At 41.7% G+C, this 21287-nt stretch overlaps 1 protein-coding gene across 1 annotated transcript in view; it reads left to right on the top strand.

The window, feature by feature from the left end:
• Positions 1-21287, top strand: part of LOC102501723 (lipopolysaccharide-responsive and beige-like anchor protein) — a gene marked incomplete at its 3' end in the record, with an annotated part of 350771 nt that overhangs the window by 265199 nt on the left and 64285 nt on the right. Inside the window, 1 exon segment of the mRNA XM_027775072.1 lies at positions 949-1013. Within this exon segment, the coding sequence (XP_027630873.1) occupies positions 949-1013 (65 nt within the window).

Here is a 21287-nt window from a genome sequence, read left to right as displayed (position 1 = left end):
TAGGGTGGGTGCACTCTCCAGAAAGACAGAGAGAGATAGAAAGTGAGAGATCCCTATCCCCCGAGCGGGAACGGCCACGCTGCAATCCCTTCTCCTCTGATCTCTTCTCAGGATTTTGGGGACAGACACACATGCATCTAGCATGAGTTTTAAGCCTCTGGGTCAGGGATGCAAACTGCGGTTGGCCGTGTGGGTGGGAATCCAGAGACATAACTGTTACCGCATCTGCGAGGCCCTGTTTGTTCTTTTCTTAATAGCACATTGTCTTTTCCTTTTCTTTTTTTTAAGAATTAATTAATTAATTAGTCTCACCCCCCTTTTTAATAATTGCCAGAGACAGAGGAGGAAAGCACCCCTCAATGGGGCCCATCTTGTCAGAATTTTGGCTCATGTGTATACACACACTGGTCTGTTTTTCAAGCCATCAGGGCCAGAATGTAAGCCACAGTCAGCCACGTGGGGTCTGGGTCCCCTAACCAGTAGGCTACGAGCCAGCCCAGCCCTTGCTCTTTAACAGTCACGTCTGTTCTTTCTCCTCCTCTTAGTGTGTTCTAATCCTGCAGTTAGTTTTTAGTGTAGATAATGCTTGAACGTTTACATGAAGATTAAGGAATAGGGACTAGCTGGCGTGATGGTTAAGCTGCTGGACTCCCATATGACCAGCTGTGATTCAAATCTTGCACCTGGTGGCTTGAAACTCACGCAAGGCACATGTGCGTGCGTGCCCAAAATGCTGAGAGAAGAACGGAAAAGGGATTGCGATGTGGCTTCCCCGCCGGGGGCTGATTTCTAACTTTCCCTCTGTTTCTCTCCAGCGAGTGCCCATAGCAAAAACTTTAAAAAAAAAAAAAAGGAATGAAATCGATGTAGATGATAATGTTCATGTTGTCTTTAAAATAATGAACCTGCAGACTGAAATGTTTTCATGTGTATTTTGCTGTTTCGTAGGAGTGGCAGAATTCTATTCAGAAGAACGCCGGCCTTGCGTTCATTGAACTCGTCAACGAGGGAAGGTAATGTATCTTACGTCCATTTATATTTTGCTTTAAAATTCTGTCTTTTCCATATAGGGACAGATATTTCGAGGTTGTGTATGTATTATTTTTGTTGTTAGTGATGTAAGGGTGCTCTCGTACCTTATTACAAACACATCCATATTTAACCATTTTATCATTTTCTTCATGGTTACTTGCTGTTGATAAGGTTCTGGTTTTTATTTTTCAATTAAGTGAGACCGAGTTTGGCAAAACTAAGCTAATGATTTCATTCGCAGATATAAAGAAACGCCATGCTTATTTGGACTTCCTATGAAGCTATGTTTGTAGCGCCAATATTTAGACTTAGTTCTTTTTATTATCTCTCTTCAATCTCAGGCTGGCTATAAGAGAGGGGAAAGCAATTTCGTTCTGTTTGGGAGCAGAGTGGGGGAGGAGGGATACGTAGGCATGGTTTCCACGTAACAAGCAGAAACCGAGAACTTAAAGAAAATTCAGTTGTGGGAAAATGAAAGTGTAGAGATGAAAAGAGAGATAAAAGGGGGAAAAAGGAACTTAAGAGAGCAGAAGGGTTAAAAGGTAAATTGCGGAAATGAAGAGCGGACCGCTTTGTGTTTGTTTTGTGGTGGGAAATTTTGCTTTCATGGAGCTGAAGACCTGGCTGCCCTTGGAAGGAGGATTCTGAGCAAACTTACGCTTTGCGGGATGTTTCTTTCTTTTTTTTTTTTTAAGAGAGTTTTTTTGGTACAGGGTGTGTGCGCTCGCCAGAGAGACAGAGAGAGACAGAGAGACAGAAAGCGAGAAATCCCCTCCCAGGGGGGATGGCCACGCCGCAGTCCCTTCTCCATTCTCTTTTCGGGATCTTGGGCACACACACACACACGCGCCCGGCGTGAGTTTAAGCCACCAGGTCTGGGACTCAAACCATGGTCGACTACGTGGGAGTCCAGCAACATAACCATTACACTAACTGCTGGTCCTCCAGGGATGTTTCTTTATGGTGTTTCTGTTGGCTAGTATTGTTGAAATTCTGATCCTATCACTGAGGTAACTACCTGTGCTAGTAACTAGGAATCTAGGCTTTCTGTCTTGTTAATGCTGTAGAAAAGGAAGAAATGGGTATAGATAACTTTATTTGATTTTAAATACTACTAAGATTCTTCACTACAGAGTGGTTTCAGGTTCTCACAGATTAATACTGAAACTAAGAAACGTGTCACTGTCATGCCGTATGTTAAATTCTGAGACAGAAGTAAGTAAAAAAGATAGCATAGAGAAAAAGCCAGTCTACAAGTTAGTATGGAAGAATCTGGTAAAACTTAACCAGGGAACATGAGGCTTGAGATGTATTTTCAAGGAGGAGTAGAGGTAGCCATGTAGACATTAGAATAATAGAGTTTGGGACCAGTAGTTGTTGGTGTAATGGCTATGTTGTTGGACTCCCATGTAGTCGACTGTGGTTCGAGTCTCGGACCTGGTGGCTTAAACTCATGCTCTGTGTGTGTGTGTGTGTCCAAGATCCTGAGAGGAGAATGGAGGAGAAGGGATTGTGGTGTGGCCATCCCCCCTGGGGGGTGATTTCTCGCTTTCTGTCTCTCTGTCTCTGTCTTTCCGGCAAGCACATGCACCCTATAGCAAAACCCTCTCCAAAAAAATAAAAAAGAAAGAAAGAAAAATAAAGGTTGTGGATAAATTTGAGGAAGTTTGTATGAAAAGCATTCCTACCAGAGGGAGTAGAATATCTGAAGACACTGTGGTGTGCTAAGGTATATAGGATATTTGTGTGTGCGTTTGTGTATCTGAGTGTGTTTTGGGAGATACATTTTGGCATCTAGATCATAAAAGGGCTAGCGTAGCATATTTTGACTTTTAACTGCAAGAGATGGGAAACTTTGGAAAATTCTATGCAAAAGAGTGTCATGATACTTGGATTTTTGGAAAAATAACTGGTAGAAATGTTTGGAATGGATTGAAGGAGAGGAGATCTAGTTGAAATCAAGAACAGGAGCAAAACAGTTGAAGTGATCTGTGTGAGAAATAGAGCTGTATTTTTTTTTTTAAAGGTTTTTGCTATAGGGCGTGTGTGCCTGCCAGACAGACAGAGAGAGACAGAGGGATAGAAAGCGAGACATCAGCCCCTAAGGAGGATGGCCACGCTGCAATCCTTTCTCCTCCATTCTCCTCTCGGGATCTTGGGCACTCACACACATGCACCCGGTGTGAGTTTCAAGCCACTGGGTCCGGGTCGCAATCCATGGTCACCTACGTGGGAGTCCAGTGACATAGCCATTACGCTAACTGCTGGTCCTTAGCTGTATTTTTTTTTTTTTTGAGAGGTTTTTGCTATAGGGTATGTGTGCTTGCCAGAAAGACAGAGAGAGACAGAGAGATAGAAAGTGAGAAATCACCCCCCGAGTGGGGATGGCCACACCACAATCCCTTTTCCTCCGTTCTCCTCTTGGGATCTTGGGCACATGCGCACAGGCGCCTGGTGTTGAGTTTAAGCCACCGTGTCCGGGACTCAAACCATGGTCGACTACATGGGAATTCAGCGACATAGCCATTACACTAACTGCTGGTCCCAAATAGAGCTGTATTGTAGTCTAGAGCCTGGCAAATAGTAGGAGATCAATAAATGTTCCTCAATGAATGAATGATTAATACTTTAGACTGACTTTTAGCCAAGATTTCAAATGCTTATTCATCAAAAAATAGCTCTTTGGCTGAATTTCAGCACTGAGATATTGGATGCTCTTAAGGTTTACATATAGAAAAGAAGTGGTAAGAGCTGTTGATTGAATGTGTACTTGTTCTATTTAATAGAAAACACCAAGTAGCAGATTCTCTAAAATTTATAGGGCTTATTTGTTTAAATAGGTTTCTTAGTTCTTCCTTCAATACATTTTTTCATAAACGGTGATTTTGATCATTATAGTCTTGCTTAGGTATAAATACCCTTAATTTTTCATGTTACTGTTGGGTTATCGGGAAAGTTGCATTTTTTGCATAGAAAAATAAATAATGACTTCCCCGATAACCTAATGCATTGAATGGGTAAGGCAATATAACCTTGCACTTAAAGAGTGATGCTTTGCAGGTAGCCTGGAGTATAAGCTTGATGTTTGTCAGACATTTCTTCCCGAGCCTCAGCTTCCTCATCTGTTCACTTAGCCAGTATTTATTACATACTCACCATGTTCCACTATACTGAAGACACAGCAGATAAAGATCCTTTTCTGTGTGTATCTTACATTTGAACAGGTGGTGGCTGATTATGAATAACAAACAAACAGCTAGGTTATATAATGTGTGCACAGTGGTATGGACTGTGTGGGAGAAGGCAGTGTGGAGCAGGGGAGAGGAATGCAAGTTTGCAGTTTGATAGAACGGTCAGATTAAGACCCCTCAGGAAGGGGATATTCGGACAAGCTCCTGGCACACCCAAGATGGTAGCCATAGGGACATACGTGGCAAAGCGTTCTGGGTCTAGGGACACCCAGTGTTCAGTGAGAGCTTCTCTGGAGTATTTGAGAAGTCAGGCTTTGAAATGGAATAATTTAAATATCTTTGGTGGGACCAGCAGTTAGCATAATGGCTATGTCGCTGGACTCCCATGTAGCCGACCGCTGTTCGAGTCCCAGACCCCGTGACTTAAACTCACGCCGGCGTGTGTGTGTGCATGCCCATGATCCCAAGAGGAGAATAGAGGAGAAGGGATTGCAGTGTGGCCATCCCCCTGGGCGGTGATTTCTCGCTTTCTGTCTCTCTGTCTGTCTCTCTGTCTGTCTGGCAAGCACACGTGCCCCATAGCAAAAAAAAACAAAAACAAAACAAAAACAAAAAAAAACCCCAAACAAACAAACAAAAACCAAACAAACAAAAAAAAACACCTCTCAAAAAAAAAAATCTTTGGTTATTTTAGTTCCTTTCTATTTCCTTATAAGTTTTGGGTCATTTCTGCAAAAGTCTGATGAGCTTGCATTGACTTTATAGACTCATTTTACCATAATAGGCATTTAAAAAAATTTTTTTTTTTTTTAGATTTTTGTCACAGGGCACATGTGCTTGCTGGAGAGAGACAGAGAAAATGAGAGGGAAACTGAGAAATCACCCACCGGGGCATGACCACGCTGCAGTCCCTTCTCTATCCTCCTCCTACGATTTTGGGCTTGCCCAGTGTGATTGATTGATTTCCTTCCTTCCTTTCTTCTTTCCTTCCTAAAGAATCATTTATTTATTTAATTTTGTTATTATTATCGTGTTTTAATTTGACCAGAGAGAGAAAACGGGAAAGTGAAAAAGCAAGCCACCAGGTCCAGGACTCAAACTGCAGTCAGCCATGTGGGAATTCAGCACCTTAACCACCAGCTATCTGTCCGCCCTTCCTGGCATGATTGTCAAGATGCCAGGTCCAGGACTTGAACTGATGTCTACCACCTGAGAGTCCAGCACTATAACCACTCTGCCACCTGCTAGCCTCCTTTATAGGCATTTTAATATTAGGTTATCTGGAAAGTCAGGAGGTATTTTCCTATGCAAAAATGCGTTATGACTTTTCCAACAACCCACTAATTTTGAAGCTTTTTTTTTTTTTTTTTGGAGAGGTTTTTGCTCTAGGGTCCGTGTGCTTGCCAGACAGACAGAGACGGAGAGATAGAAAGCGAGAAATCACCCCCCAGGGGGGATGGCCACGCCGCAGTCCCTTCTCCTCCATTCTCCTCTCGGGATCTTGGGCACACACGCACATGCGCCTGGCGTGAGTTTTAAGCCACTGGGTCCGGGACGCGAACCGCAGTCGACTACATGGGAGTCCAGTGACATAGCCATTATGCTAACTGCTGGTCCCTAATTTAGCTTTTAATACATGAAGGGAATGTTACTCTGTTTATTTAGATATTCTTTAATGTATCAGCAGAGTTTTCAGTGTATAAGTAATGCATTTCTTTAACGATTTTTATTTGTATATATTTAATACTTTTTGAAACTACTATGAATGTAATTACTTTCTTAATTTCATTTTCAGATTATTCATTATTAGTACATGAAAGTACGATCGATTTTGTATATTGTTGCTATATTCTGTAACTTTACTAAATTTCCATTCCTTTTATTTATTTATTTTTTTAGATTCATTAGTCACCCTCCCTCCCCCTCTTGACCAGAGGGCCCATGTGCCTGGCAGAGACAGAGAGAGGGAGAGGAGAAAGCACCTTCTTGGGGGAATAGTCACACCCAAGTCCCTTCTCCAGTTCCCCCTGGAATTTTGGAATTTGGGTGCACATTCACACATACTTGGCATGTCTCTGAAGGCACCAGGTTCAGGACTCGGACCACACGTCTGGTCATTTGGGATCTGGCTGTCTTGACCACCAAGCCACAGGGCAGGGCAGATTGTTAGCATTTTCTACATAGTAGTTCTGTGGACAGTGATGGCCTTACTGTTTTCTTTCCACTTGGGTTTCTTTCATTGCTTTTCCTTGCCTTATTGCACTGGTTCAGACGACCAGTGTGATGCTCAGTAGTGGTGATCACAGTGAACATGTTTGCTTAGTCCCTGATTTTAGTGAAAAGAATTAGATTTTTGTGACTTTTAAGTATTATGTTAGCCAAAGGCCCTTCGTAGATCCCCTTTAGCAAGTTAAGGAGGTTCCCTTCTATTCCTAGTTATGAAAGGTTTTATTATGAACGAATGCTGGATTTTGGCAGATGCTTCCCTTTTTGTCTGTTGAGATGATCATATAGATTTTTTTTTTTTGAGAGGTTTTTGCTTGTAGCACGTGCGCTCACCAGAAAGACAGAGAGACAGAGAGAGACAGAAAACTAGAAATCACCCCCCAGGGGGGATGGCCACGCCGCAGTCCCTTCTCCTTTCAGGATCTTGGGCATGCATGCACACAAACCCGGCGTGAGTTTAAGCCACCAGGTCCGGGACTTGAACTGCGGTCGAGTTCATGGGAGTCCAGTGACATAGCCATTACGCTAACTGCTGATCCCGGATTTTGTTTTTTTAATTAATATAGCAGATTATATCCATTGATATTTCAATATTCAACTTTATATTCCTGATATGAATCTCACTTGGTCATAGTATATAGTCCTTTTAGTATGTTGAAGAATTCAGCTGATAATTTGTTGAAGAGTTTTGCATCTATTTTTATGACCACACTGGGCTGTAGTTTCTTTGAGATTTATGAGTCTGTCTTTGGTATGAGAGTAATTCTGGACTTGTTGAATTAGTTGGGAATTGCTCCCTCCTTTTCTTTTTGTGGGAAGAGCTTGTGAAGGATCAGTAGTAATTACTTATTTAAATATTGTGTAGAATTTACCAGTAAAGCCAACTGAGAGTGGGTTTTATTTTTTGCTAAGATTTTTAGACTAATTCAGTTACTTTAATTGTTATAGGTCTATTCATATTTTCTATTACTTTTTAAGTAGTGAAAATTTGTATCTCTAGTCATTTGTACACTTAATCTAAGTTTTTATTGTGTGGTGGAGCTGTTCCTAATAATCCCTTGTAGCCTTTTTAATTTTTGTAGGAATTACTGGAAATTGTCTTTCATCCCTGATAATATATTCTCCCTTCCTCGTAAGTCTGGGTATTTTATTTTGTTGCTTTTGTGGTTGGCTAGTTGTTTTTATCCCTAATTTTGGTCATTTGTATTTTTCTTGGTAAAGTATGGCTATTTTATTTTTAGTGCCGTTTAAAACCAACTCTTTTATATAGTTTTTTTTTTTTTTTCGTTGTTCTGTGTTTCTTTTTTTAAATTTTTAAAATTTGCCTGCAGGCCTGTGTGCTCACCAGAGAGAGAGAGAGAGAGAGAGAGGTAGAGAGGGAAAGGAAGAAAGCACCCCTCCCCTCCCAGGGCACGCCCACACAGCAGTCCCATCTCCTGTTCTCCTCTGAGGTTCTGTGTTGACTTATATCTATTGATTTTTAAAAGTTACTTGCCTGGGCTTTGTTTGCAGAATTTATCACTCCCATGGCATATGGCTAATAATGTAGCTACTCAATTAAAATACCTTTCTATTTTCTCTTTCTTAGTCTTGCTTTTTAGAGGTCACTTTTGCATCTCCATAGCTTAGACATCAGCCAATTACTGGTCAGAGGTCTCGATAAAACCTATTTTATTTTATGTTTTTGCACTTTTTTGCTATAGGGCACATGTACTCACTAGAGAAAGAAAGAGAGGGGGGAGAAGGTAAGAAGTCACCTCCCAGGGAGGATGGTCACACTGCAGTCTCTTCTCTGTTCTCCTCTTGGGATTTTAGTCACACAAGCACATGTGCCCCGTGTGCTTTTTCAAGCCTCTGGGTCTGGAACTCGAGCCACAGTGTCTGCCATATGGAATCCAGCCGCCTTGACGATTGCACCACCCGGCTCGACTGCCGACACCTCTTGACCAAGTGTGACTGGCAGATCCGTGGTGTGTTTGGTGAACACATTCCAATTGTGAGCAGTTTTCACATCTGTCTGGATTTTACTTCCCCTTGGAAATCCCTCCGATCTGGACTGGGTGCGCGCTCAGGTGCCCAGACATCAGCAGTGGGTGGGAGTGTTATTAAGCCCCTCAGTGACTGTCGTGTTGGTGTAATCTCCTTCTCGAGTTTCCGGGTTGTTCTCTGTCTCCTGCTCACCCCATCTGCAGCTGTCATCATGGTGTAGGAGCGCTCTAGAGGCTGTCCCTGTCTTCTTCTTGGCATGTATTTTCTGCCGTCTCTTCCATATCAAATCAGCCACCCCTGGCAGTGAAGCTTGTTTCCAGCTAGCCACAGTCCCTGCCTGGGCGGGAGGGTGGAGGGCATTCTCGCCAGCCTTGCCACACGTTCCATCTGTCTTATTCGGAGTGTGAGAGATGTTAGCGGGTAAGATTCTTAACAACTCTACTGTTGGCCTTTAGTTAATTTTCAGAACCTAGAAATGACCGTTATTGTTCACTTTTGTACCTGTTTTGGGGAGAGGGTTGTTGACGTCTTCGTTAAGGTGAAAGTTCCACCCACGGGTCTTGGCATGTCTAGGTCCTTCTCATTGAAGCCCTGGGCCACATATCACCTCAGAAAAGTCTTTCCTGAAACCTATTATCTGGGTTACTTCTTTTTTTTAAATATTTATTTTATTTTATTCATTTGTTTATTTTTTTTTTTTTTAGTTTGACCAGAGAGAGACAGAGGGTGAGAATGAGAGAAAGAGGAAGTGCGCCTGCAAGCCACCAGATTCAGGACTCGAACCCTGGTGGGCCATGTGGGAATGTCCAGCACCTTAACCACCACGCCACCTGCTGGTTCCTATCTGGGTTACTTTTACCTCATTCCTTTCTGTCTCTTGTTCCCTTCTGATTGTTTATCTTTATTGTCTATCTTCTGTAAAATGCGTGTTCTGTGAGGACAATTCCCTGGTCTCTGTTTATAATTGTATCCCTACTGCTGGCGAAGTGCCTGGCCAATTTGGGAAATATCTGTGTTTAACTGATAACATATTTCCTTTGTAAACTTGTTTTGATTTTTTTAAAAAATTTTTTGAGTTATTAATTTTTTTTCATGTAAGTACTATTCCATTTTCAAAGTAAATTAATTTTATAGAAGGAATTTTGAAAATAACCAAATGCCATTTTGGGGGAGTCATTTTTTTTTAACCAAGATAAAATATGCATAATGAAATAATTACATTTAAATAAATGATTTACATTTAAAGAAATGATTTACATTTTGTCCAGAAATAGATTCTAATTTTTAAATATGTTTTTCCAGAATTGCTGATTGCTGTTACTTCTTATTGGGAAAATCATCATTTGAATAGCTGATTTCATTTTATAGCATTTGTCAACATAGTTTCCGTAATTCCATTTCCCTCTCTCTTCCCTGTTCTGACTGTATTCGTTAGCCTCTCGAGGTTAGAAACTGTCTCCTTGGCTTTGGTACTCAGCCTATTGAAAATCCTCAACCTTAATCTATCACCTGAGTGTTTGAAATAAGCCGTGGTAGAAGAAAAATGGAGATTTCATTAGTGAAATGGTGGAAAGTAGTAGTTGAAAATTTTACTTCTTCTTACAGGGCAGAATATGTTTTACAAGATCAGTTCTGAGGTTTATTTTTCTACATCATCGGATTTGACTTTCCTTTGTGCGTTGAGGTTAGCGGAGTAGATCTGAGTGAGTAGTCAGGAGGGGGCAGCGACTAGACTCCATCCCAGGGGCAGGGGGAATAGCCCTAAGGATTTCTCTTTTTACTGCAAAGGCCAACCTTCGTTTCTTTCTTATTATGTAAGTCTGACCTGCCTGACCTCTTTTATAGAGTCGGTGCTATAAATTTGGCCCTTGATTAATGTTTTATTAGTGTAAATAACATGAAGACCTTTATAGGCAAACGACAGCATAAGGTTTATCGGACTTGAAAGGTATCATTACCAAATCAATTACTTAGGCCAGGCATAAGTAATTGTTGCTTGGTAGCAATGTTGCCCTTAACTTACATGTTTAACAGGATTCTTTAATAAAGACATTGTTTTAATAGTTTTGAGTTCAATTATTGATACCTTTCACGTGAACAACATTCCACTTTAAACAGATTGGTTTTTAGAGCTAAAATAACGAACAATCTCCGACATGATCATTGGGTATATCTTTAATTTTACCGAGGGGGGGGGATGTTCTTATAAAAAGATTTCAGTTATAATTTTATTTTCACATTTTAGTAGCAAGAACATTGTTATTCCTGAATAATTTCGTTTATGGATATTCTATGGTGTCATGAAGCACCTATCATCTATCCTTAGTTTTTCAATCTACAATTGATCTAAAATATTTTCTCTTATTTTTGAGAGGTACAACTTTCTTTAAACAAATACTTTAAAATTCTTTAAAGAATTGAGGGACCAGCAGTTAGCGTAATGGCTATGTTGCTGGACTCCCACGTAGTTGACAGCGGTTCATGTCCCAGATGCGGTGGCGTAAAACTCAACACTGGGTGCATGTGCGTGCGTGCCCAAGATCCCGGGAGGAGAATGGAGGAGAAGGGACTGCGGCGTGGCCATCCCCCCTGGGAATGATTTCTTGCTTTCTGTCTCTCCGTCTCTCTCTGTCTTTCTGGTGAGCCCATGCGCCCTATAGCAAAAACCTCTTTTTTAAAAAAAAGTTATTAATTCAAATTTGAGGCCAGTAGGTGGCATTGTAGTTAAAAGCACTGGACTCCCACATGATTGACCACGATTTTCCTTCTGGATCTGGTGGCTTGCTTTCTCACTTTCTCTCTCTCTGTTTCTCCCTGGTCAAATTAAATACTACTACTACTAAATAAAGTAAAATAAAACAATAAAAAAATTAAAAATGAGGAAGGACAATCTGCCTTAGTAGTCTACTAGTTAATCTCATCCAGAAACACCCTCACAGACATAATAAAAGTCAAAAAGAAAAATGGGGTCCAGCAGGTGGCGTGGTCGTTAAGGTCACTGGACTCCCACGTGGCTGACTGCAGTTGGAGTCCCGAACCTGGCGGCTTGCTTTCTCACTTTCCTTCTCTCTTTCTCTCTCTCTCTCCTCTCTCACTCTGTCCCTCTCTGGTCAAATTAAAATAAATAAATAATGTTAAATAAAATAATTCTTTAAAAAATAAATAACAATAAAATAACTTAATTCAAATTTAATTTAATTGAAAAATATATTTAATTCAACTAATTCCACTAACAATATTGCTTACATTTTTTAAAAAGTGTATTTTTTTTCATGAGAAAGAGAAAGACAGGAACAGAGAGACAGAGACAACAGCAGCCTCACAGGATGTGTCTCAGGTAGACTGCTGTGGCCCATCTTGCTCCAGCAATCACAGAGGGCCCCCTACTCCCTGCACCACTGCAGGTGGGCCTGGTGTTTACATTTTGAAATTCAGATCTTTGTCAGTTAATCATGTAAGTCTTTTTTTTTTTTTTTTTTTTTCATTTGGATACAGATGAGATTTTGGTTCCATGTTTTACCTTTCTTCTTCTTCATATTATTCTTACGCGTTTTGGTGAGAATACTTGCAAATAATTTAGTATCTCATTACTAGCTTTAATTTTGCTGCCCCAAATAGATCTGACTGCTAATTTGCTTCCTTTCTCCCTGCCAGCCTGCTTGTGATCTCTTCAGGAAATGTCTTTTTAGAGCATCTTAAGCTCTGGATAGGTCAAGGCAGCTGCTCTGTAAGACAGTGCTTAGTGAAGTCTGCAGTGGTTTGTTGACGGTTCGGGTTCGACTCCTGTCTTATAACTTCACTCTTGGGCTTGTGTCTCTTTGAGGGAATGATGCTTTGGATAAATATTGATTATCCTCCATACTTTTTATGTTTGCGCGATCAAGTTGTTGTTATTTACCCCTGGAATTCTGAAAAGAATCAGTGCAAATTTCCTTTTAGTTTTTTTTTTTAGAGTAAAATATCAAGGGATTCTAGAGTTTTCAGTCATTCTTGTGACCAATTAATTTTTTTTTTACTTTCTCCTCCTTTTTCTTTTATTTTTTAAAAATAATTATTTTATTTAACTTTATTCATTTATTTATTTTAATTTGACCAGAGAGGCAGGGAGAGAGAGAGAGAGAGAAAGAGAAAGAGAGAAAGCAAGCTGCTAGGTCCGGGACTCGAACTGTGGTGAGCCACGTGGCAGTCCAGCGCCCTTAACCACCATGCCACCTGCCAGTCCCCATTTTTCTATTTCATTTATATTTCATGAGTTCATTGGCTAATACAGTCGTTAAAATCAGGGAAGTAGTGGGTTATGGAGCCTAGCTTAAACGTACACTACTACAAATTTTAAGGTTTAAATTCTGCTCTTGAGTTTTGTAATTTGTTACATGCGTAAGTAATTAAACTGGCCTAGAATGATAGAATGATGGTCTTGGGTTTAGTTTCCTAGAAATACATTTTGAGAACTCGTCAAGCCTCCGAGGAGTTTACTCGTCAGTCTGCCCTTGCGGCTCTTTCCCCCAGCCCTGGAAAGCACAGGAGGGGCGGGCAGCCTATCCCACACTCTTCTTGGTACATTGCTTAGTTATTCTCTCGGGATCCTCAGCATCTGCTTATTACAGCAATAACTCAGACTTGTATCTGAATATGCAAATTCCCTCAGAAAAGACATAGCGTTTCTAGAACTCATACACTTGTCTGTCTCTTCGAAATCCGTCTGCATGGGTTGCATTTCTGCTTTCTGAGCATTCATTTGGCAGGCCAAGTATTTCTCTTTGGCTCTAAATAGCATAGATTACTCATGTCTGGAATGAGGGGGTAGAATGAGTGGAAAGGGAAGACAGGGAAATGCCTAAAAAGGCATTTCATGCTAATCAGACTTTCTTGATCATTATCACTGGTTTTGGGTCTGAGGAATATTTCGCTTATTAAAAAAAGGTATTTTTTTGTACTTAAATAAACACACAGTGTAGCTAGAATATATTCTTGTTTGTCCCAAAGTAGGACAAAATTTGAATTGCGGTAGAGATTATCACCTTCAAACCCTGGAGTGCTATTTAAAGAGCCATATATTTTCTGGTTAAGATTTCAATATTGTATGCGTAAAGATATTTTGTAGAAATATCCAGTTAACTATGATAAACAGTGGTTTGGCTATGATGTTATTTGAGGGGTAAAGTAGAGGTCACTGTTCCAAGATTAGTTAAGTGGGGACTCTCTTCATCTCTGGGTCCTTCAACTCTGGATCCAATTGATAGGGAAATTGGTGTGGGTGCTTTAGAATGAGCTATGTACTGTGCTTTTTTCTTAAAGATTAGACTATTTAAATTAACCATTAGTATTTGGTGAACGTTTAATTGTTTATCAGAGGATTAGAACTTTCTCCCCTTAATTAGGATAAACATATGTTTCAGTTTTATTTCCTCATTTGTTTTGGATTAATGCGGTCAGCTAACTAAGTGTATTTTTTTCACTTTTAATTTCCTCCTTTTTTTTAGCTGCCAGGGGGCACGTGCACTCAGCACCGAGAAAGAGATAGAGCGGGAAGGATGGTGTTCACTCCACCCAGTGGGATGTGGTCCTGCCACAATTTCTCCTCCTCCATTTCTCCATACTGTTGGGATTTGGGGTATGCATGTGTGCCCCCATGTTGTTCATCGCTGGGGCTGGGATTTGAGCCTCCATCAGCTATGTGGGATCTGCCTCCCTTAATCACTGGAGTGTGGGACTGGCCCCTCAGTTTTAATTTTCTGGCTTGATCTCAGTTTGTCATTAATATGACATACTTTCTGAAATGGATTTTTTTTTTTAAATGTGGGTGTTGTTTTGGAAACTTTATATGAAATTTTATATTGCAGTGACTTTACTCTGGTTACTTTTTGTTTTAATTCATGATAGAGTGCCTACAGGAATGAAATTGAGACACACACAGAGAGAGAGAGAGAGAGGGAGGAAGGGAGGAGCACTCTTTACAGGGTCTGATCTTGCCGTAATCCTTTTCCTCTACTCCTCTAGCTGGTTGAATCTGGGGGGCTCTTGTGAAGCCTGGCATGTTTTGACCAACTGGGTGAGGGATGTGCGCCATGGCCACCACATGGTTCTGGCACTGCAGCTTGATATGCTACCACCTGCAGAACCATGGCCGAGCCATTCTCGGGTTCCTTGTTAAGCTTGTTTTGGTCTGAGGTGTGAAACAGTAGTGTTGCATTTGAACTGGGCCTTTTTACTCCCTCAACGCCCAATTCCACTAAATTTCAGGGTTTTAAATGTTTAACAGTGCAGGTTTTGTTGGTTAATCTTGGTCAGCGAAGCCAAATGTTTATCATTTTGGGGAAAGATTGTTTGCATGCAGAATGCCTATAGAATATTCTTATGTTTCAATACACTTCTTTTTAAAGTTTATTTATTTCTCCCATGAGGGAAAAGAGGAGACACATAAACACACACAGACACACACACACCCGCGTGCACACATAGACACACACGCACACACCCTAACAAGGTCTTGACACCAGTCTACTCCATTCTCAGCCAGCTCTCATCATGGGTGTGCGTGTGTTCCAGGTGCGGGCAGGGATGACCATACCTTTTACGACACATTACATTTCATTAGAGAGATTTTTCCTATAGGTCACGTGCGCTTGCCAGAGAGACAGAGACAGAGACAGAAAGCCAGAAATCATCCCCCAGTGGAGGATGGCCATGCCATAATCCCTTCTCCTCCATTTTCCTTTCTGGATCTTGGGCACATCACATACACGCTCCTGGCGTGAGTTTTAAGCTGCTGGGTCTGGGACTCGAACTGCGGTTGACTAAGTGAAAATCTAGTGATGTAATTATGCCATCTGCTGATCCTCTTATTAATATTTTTAATATGACCAGAGAGAGAGAGAGAAAGTAAGCTGCCAGGTCCTGGACTCAAACTGTGGTTGGCCATGTGGGAGTCCAGTGCCTTTAACTATCATGCTACCTGCCAGCCCAGATCTAGACATTATTTTTTAAAACTATAATACCTTGGAGCCAGCAGGTGGCCTGGTGGTTAAGGTGCTGGATTCTCACATGGTTGACTGCAGTTCAAGTCCTGGACCCGATAACTTCAAACTCACACTGGGCATATGTACGTGTGTGCCAAAATCCTGGGAGGAGAAGGGAGGAGAGGGAATTCCAGTGGCCATACTCCCTCAGAGGTGATCTCTCATTTTCCCTCTCTCTGTCTCTCTCCCGTGAGCATATGCACTCTTTGGCAAAAACCTAAAAGGAATAACAAATAAAGCAAACCCTACAAAAGCTTATAAATAAATGGAAACATTTACTAGATTAAGTCAGAATGAATACAGACAAAAAGGGAGCTACATGAAGGGGAGGAGTCAAGGGACGAGATCAACTTGGAGAAGAGTTACGTGAAAATAAAATGGAGACGCAGTCATTCTGCAACCATGCACATCCACCAGCTACGTGGTCCCTTCTCTGGGCTCACGGGACTCAGCAGTGGACAGAAGAGACATCCTGTCCCCCTCGGGTTAATTGATGTGGTAACTGTAGCTAATACGGAAATGCGGAAGTGAGGCTCTGTGCGAAGGTGGGCAGTGCTATGAGAAGGTTGACCCGGTGAGGGAGGGGAACAGGTACAATCTGAGACAGAGGAGCCGGCAGTTTGATACAGGCCGGTACGTGGAGTTGAAAGGCTGAGTTAGGTGAAGCGCTACAGACCTTGGAGAGACAGAGGCAGGTGTAGGAAGGCAGAAGATGGGAGGTAATCCGCAACAGAGAAATCCTAGTTGAGTTGCTTGGGGCGTTGGTGGAGTTTTTCGCCTTCAGAGCTTTCCCTTCACTACTCTTTAGTTTCCTGTCTCTCTTTATAGGCATATTCTCTCTCTCTCTCTCTCTCTTTTTGTTTTTTTAAGGCTTTTGTCGTAAGAATGTTTTGCCAGAAAGAGTCAGAGAGGGAAAGTGCGATATCACCCCACAAGAGGAATGGCCACACCGCAATCCCTTCTCCATTCTCCTCTTGAGATTTTGGACCTGCATGCACACGCACCCAGCGTGTTTTTCAAGCTGCCAGGTCTAGGACTCAAAGCATGGTCAGCCATGTGGGAATCTAGCACCTTTACCGCTCGCCCTGCTGGCCCTCATTCTCTTTTTTAAGTGCTTACTCATTTTGGGGCCAGTAGGGGGCGTGGTGGTTGAGATGCAGGCCTCCCACAGGGCTGCCAACAAATTTTTCCCTTTTCCTCTCTCTTTCTCTTGTGAGCACCTGTGCCTTGTAGCAAATTTAAAAGAATAATAATGATGATAAATACAATTAAATAAATAATTCTTTTAGAAAAGTATACTCATTTATTTCCTCAGAGAGAGAGAGAGAGACAGACAGACAGACAGACAGACACAGATGGACGCAGAGTGGGAGAAAGGGTCAGGCACTCCCTAATAGGGCCCTCACACTGTGTTTCCCCCTCGGCCTGTCAGCCAGGACCATGGACACGTGTGCACATGCCTGGCATGCCCTGGGAGATCTTGGGGTGGAACCCAGGCGTCTTGTGTGGCCTCAGCCCGGCAGGGCTGAGCTCGCTCTGTGCCACCGTGGCTTCCTGTCTCGTCCTTGTGCGTACGTTCTACTGCAGCCCTGAGATGTCCTTCGATCTGGATGACGTCAGCACCTTTGGCTTCCATTCTAGCTTCTGTGGTACCAGGAGCCATTTTAAAATGCTCAACTAGAGGTCATTATGCAAAACCAGGATGGAGAAACAGGTTGAGGTCAAACTGTGTCATTTATATTAAATCACCGAGCTCTTGTATATTCAGGTAGAAAAAGCATTCTGGAGCCTTTGCTGTTCCACTCAAGCTGGGTGCAATTTGTTGTAAACGCTGTTGTCTCCCCGGTCAAGGATACTGCTTTCTAGAAGGAGCAGGTACTACCCAGGCTAGATCTCAACTGGGAAGATACAGTTTGGCCTTAAATGTACATGAGGCCCATTAAAAAATAGAAATAATAAAAAAAGAAATCTACTCTTCTGTTGAGTATATTCTCTTTCCTTTTCTTTTTCTTCTCCCCCACCCCCTCTTTGGGAGGGGAGGGACTATAGTGTGTGTGCGCTTGCCAGAAAGACAAAGAGACATTAGGCGAGAAACACCTCTAAGAAGGGATAGCCATGCTGCAGTCCTTTCTCTTCCATTCTCTCCTTAGGATTTTGCGCATGCTTGCACATGTGCCCAGCATGAGTTTTAAGCTGCAGGATCCAGGACTCGAACTACAGTCGACTATGTGGGAGTCTTGCGACGTAACCATTATGCCATCTGCTGGTCCCACCAGTGTGTTTCTTCTAAGGGTTTAGACTGTGTATTCTGTGATGTTAGAACCTTATCATTCAGAGTTGTTCCTCAAGTTTTTTTTTTTTTTTTTGAGAGGTTTTTGCTATAGGGCGCGTGCGTTTGCCAGAAAGACAGAGAGAGACAGAGAGACAGAAAGCAAGAAATCACCCCCCAGCAGGGATGGCCACACCACAGTCCCTTCTCCTCCATTCTCCTCTGGGGATCTTGGGTACACACGCACACGCGCGTGTGAGTTTAAGCCACCAGGTCCAGGATTCAAACCACAGTTGACTACGTGGGAGTTCAGCGACATAGTCATTATGCTAACTGCTGGTCCCGTTCCTCAAGTTTTAATGAAGGAAGGAGTAGAGAGAGATTAACTAAGGATGTTTTGTGATAGTGAATCTTCGACTGTATCATACGAGAGAGGGAAAGACAGACGGACAGGGGTATGGGAGCAAGGGGCAGGTAATTAAGAGGTAGGGAGTGGTTCTTCACTGTGAAGAAGACAGCCCAGGCCAGTTGCAGTCCTGCAGTGGCCCCACAACACGGGATTCTGAAGACTCGTGGGATGGTCCCGAGGGCCCCTGTGCATGCGTGTACCCGTGATCCTGGCCGGCTGAAGCTGGGGGAGGATCATGGCGTGAGGACAGTATTGGAGGTGCCCTCTCCCTTCCTTCCTTTCTCTCTCTGAGAAGAAATAAAATAATTTAAAAAAAGAATAAAGTCTTTATTAATTTATAGAGCTGATAGTCTGGGAAATAAAGTTTTAGTAGTACTCTTATTGCAGAAGCCCCTGGAAACAGTATTTTACTCTCAGTTTTGGTTTGTGATCATTCTCTGCAGTGAATTCTACCGAAATTACAACGTGAGAAGGATGGCCAATTCAGGAACATTCCTTCCACATTCTCAATGATTAGGGTGCACAAAAGTTGTAGCTTTTCTATCCGTGGTCATGCTCAGTAGCAAACATCTGACAGTTGCTGCTAATGGGGGTCACAGCCAGCCCAGGGAAACACAGCAGTAATATTGGAAAACTCCTGGAAAATGCGTGTGTGTGCTTACCCAAGGTCTAGACTAGGGTAATCAGCTATGGACAATGGGCCGTAATGTAGTTATGGGAGATGGTTGTCATCATTACTGTTATTTATTGAGCCTCCAGTGTGAATCTTTTCTAGTTGGTCACTTGATAGGGCTGTTTGTTTCCCAAGGCTGACACAAGCATTTCTTTTTTTTTCCCTTCCTCCTTGCACTATAGGTATAAATTATACATAGTTTTTCTTCATAATATTAAAATATGTGACTCATTTTGTGCTCTGCATTTACTGATTTAATCTACTTTGCAGTAAGCCCAACATGTTGAAGCTGCTTGTCATAATTAAAACTTGAGCTTCATTTATTTCAGTTCTGTGTTTGAACCAATAGTTTGCACAATTGTTAGATAAAATTGCAATGGCTAAATAGACTATAATTTGCATACTTAGAAAAATAAGCATATAAATGGGAAAAACTTGGTCCCTTAGAAAAGCAAAGAATTCATTTAGGAACTTACTATAGTAGTTCAATTTGTGGTGTGATTATTATAGTTTCCTTAGGAAAGGACAGATCATATTTGTGTGTATATTTGATAGATGGGGGAGGTATGTAATTAAGCATACTGCTTTAAATATATTTTGTAAATTGTGAAGGAAAAAGCATCTGTGTCTCCCTTTTTATAGGAATGTATTATTAAAATACTGTATATGGATCCTAATTAATAATTTTTTTAAATAAGTAAGATTAAATGGTAATCTTTTTTTTTTTTAATTTTTAGTACAGATTTTTGCTATAGGGTGCTTACATTTGCGGGAGAGACAGAGAGTTAGAAAGTGAGAAATCACCGCCACAGGGGATGGTCATAATCCCTCCTGTTCTCCTCTTTGGATTTTGGGCACACACGGACACGTGCCTAGCGTAGGTTTAAGTTACTGGGTCTGGGACTCCAACTGCAGTCAACTATGTGGGAGTCGAGCGGCATAACCATTACGCCATCTGCTGGTCCCTAGATGGTAATCAGTTTTTATTATACAGTGAAAATATTTTACTTATATTTGTAAGTATGTTAAGTCATACCTAATTAGCAATCTTTGCTGTTAATTGCTTAGATAAGTTTGGAAATTTGAAGATACTTGGCTTGAACTTCTTGTACAAACTATCCAAATAAATAATACCCACAAATAATGACTGTGGCCTCCTGAATAGTACTACTGGCTTAGATGCTCTGGTTGATCGAAAAGGAAGTAAAAGAGGTACTTTCTCAGTGAATCGTGGTCTGATTGCAGAATAGAGTACTATACGTAGAATTCTAGTAGAATTTTTGTAAGCAACTGTGTAAACAAATATATGTTTTATAAACAATGAACATTAGGTTTAAGATTGACATCAAATAAAGGTCTTTGTAGGACAGAATGGCAGCATATTCCTTAGTAAAAAGAATTGAATTCAATCTTAAAGAATCAAGCTGTATAGGGACCAGCAGTTAGCGTAATGGCTATGTCACTGGACTGCCATGTAGTCGACTGTGGTTCGCGTATGGGACCTGGTGGCTTAAAACTCATGCCAGGCGCGTGTGCGTGCGTGCCCAAGATCCCAAGAGGAGAACGGAGGAGAAGGGATTGCAATGTGGCCATCCTCCTTAGGGGGTGATTTCTCACTTTCTGTCTCTCTGTCTCTCTCTGTCTGGCGAGTGCATGTGCCCTATAGAAACCCCCTCTCCCCCAAATAAAAGAATCAAGTTGTATATATAAAGAAAGAACAAAAAGAAAAGACTAAATAGATTAAGAGTGGTATGGCGCTCATTTTCTATCATCCTTTTAGTACCTATTTATTGCTTGATTGTGTTACTGTTTTGGCGTCTGAAGATAGAGTTGTGAATAATTTTGTGATGGTGTGGAGGAGAGAATAAAATAAACAAGTAATCATAATAAGACAATCCAGACAGCAGTGAATGCTTCAGGGTAAGCAAAGCCTGATAAGTTACCAGAGTAAAGAAGGGGAAGGCTTCCAGGGAGCCCAGCATGGTATGCTTCGAAAAGACTTGTGAGGAAGAGACACTTGGTTTGAAGGAAGAGAAGCAGCTACCCCTTTTGAGATAGAGGTCACATATTTTGAGGTAAGGACACAGCAAGATCAAAGACCTAAAGAAGGGAACCCTGTTGGGTCAGCCCAGCAGTGGCACGGCGGTTGAAGTGGCTGGCTCCCACACGGCCGTCTGTACAGTTGGACTCCTGGATCTGATGGCTTGAAAAACATCCGAGGTGTGTGAGTATGTGTGCCCAAAATCCAAGAAGAGAATGGAGAAGGAGTTGGTGCATAGGCAGCCCCTCGTGGGGATGCTTTTTAACTTTCTCCCTCTTCCTCACCCTGTGTTCCTCAAAAGTGCACAAGCCCTATAGCAAATGAAAAGGGAACAATATTTGTGTATTATTGAAACAAATTGTAGGCCAGAGAGGCTAGAAGAAAATGAGCAAGGAAGAAAGGACGATTTGGAAATGTCAGAAAAGTGTTTAATTTTTC

The sequence above is a fragment of the Tupaia chinensis genome, unplaced genomic scaffold, assembly GCF_000334495.1.
Source record: "Tupaia chinensis unplaced genomic scaffold, TupChi_1.0 Scaffold000521_1, whole genome shotgun sequence".
Taxonomy (NCBI): Eukaryota; Metazoa; Chordata; class Mammalia; order Scandentia; family Tupaiidae; genus Tupaia; species Tupaia belangeri.
Note: the sequence above shows the minus strand (reverse complement) of the source record. Positions and strands in the feature narration are given on the sequence as shown.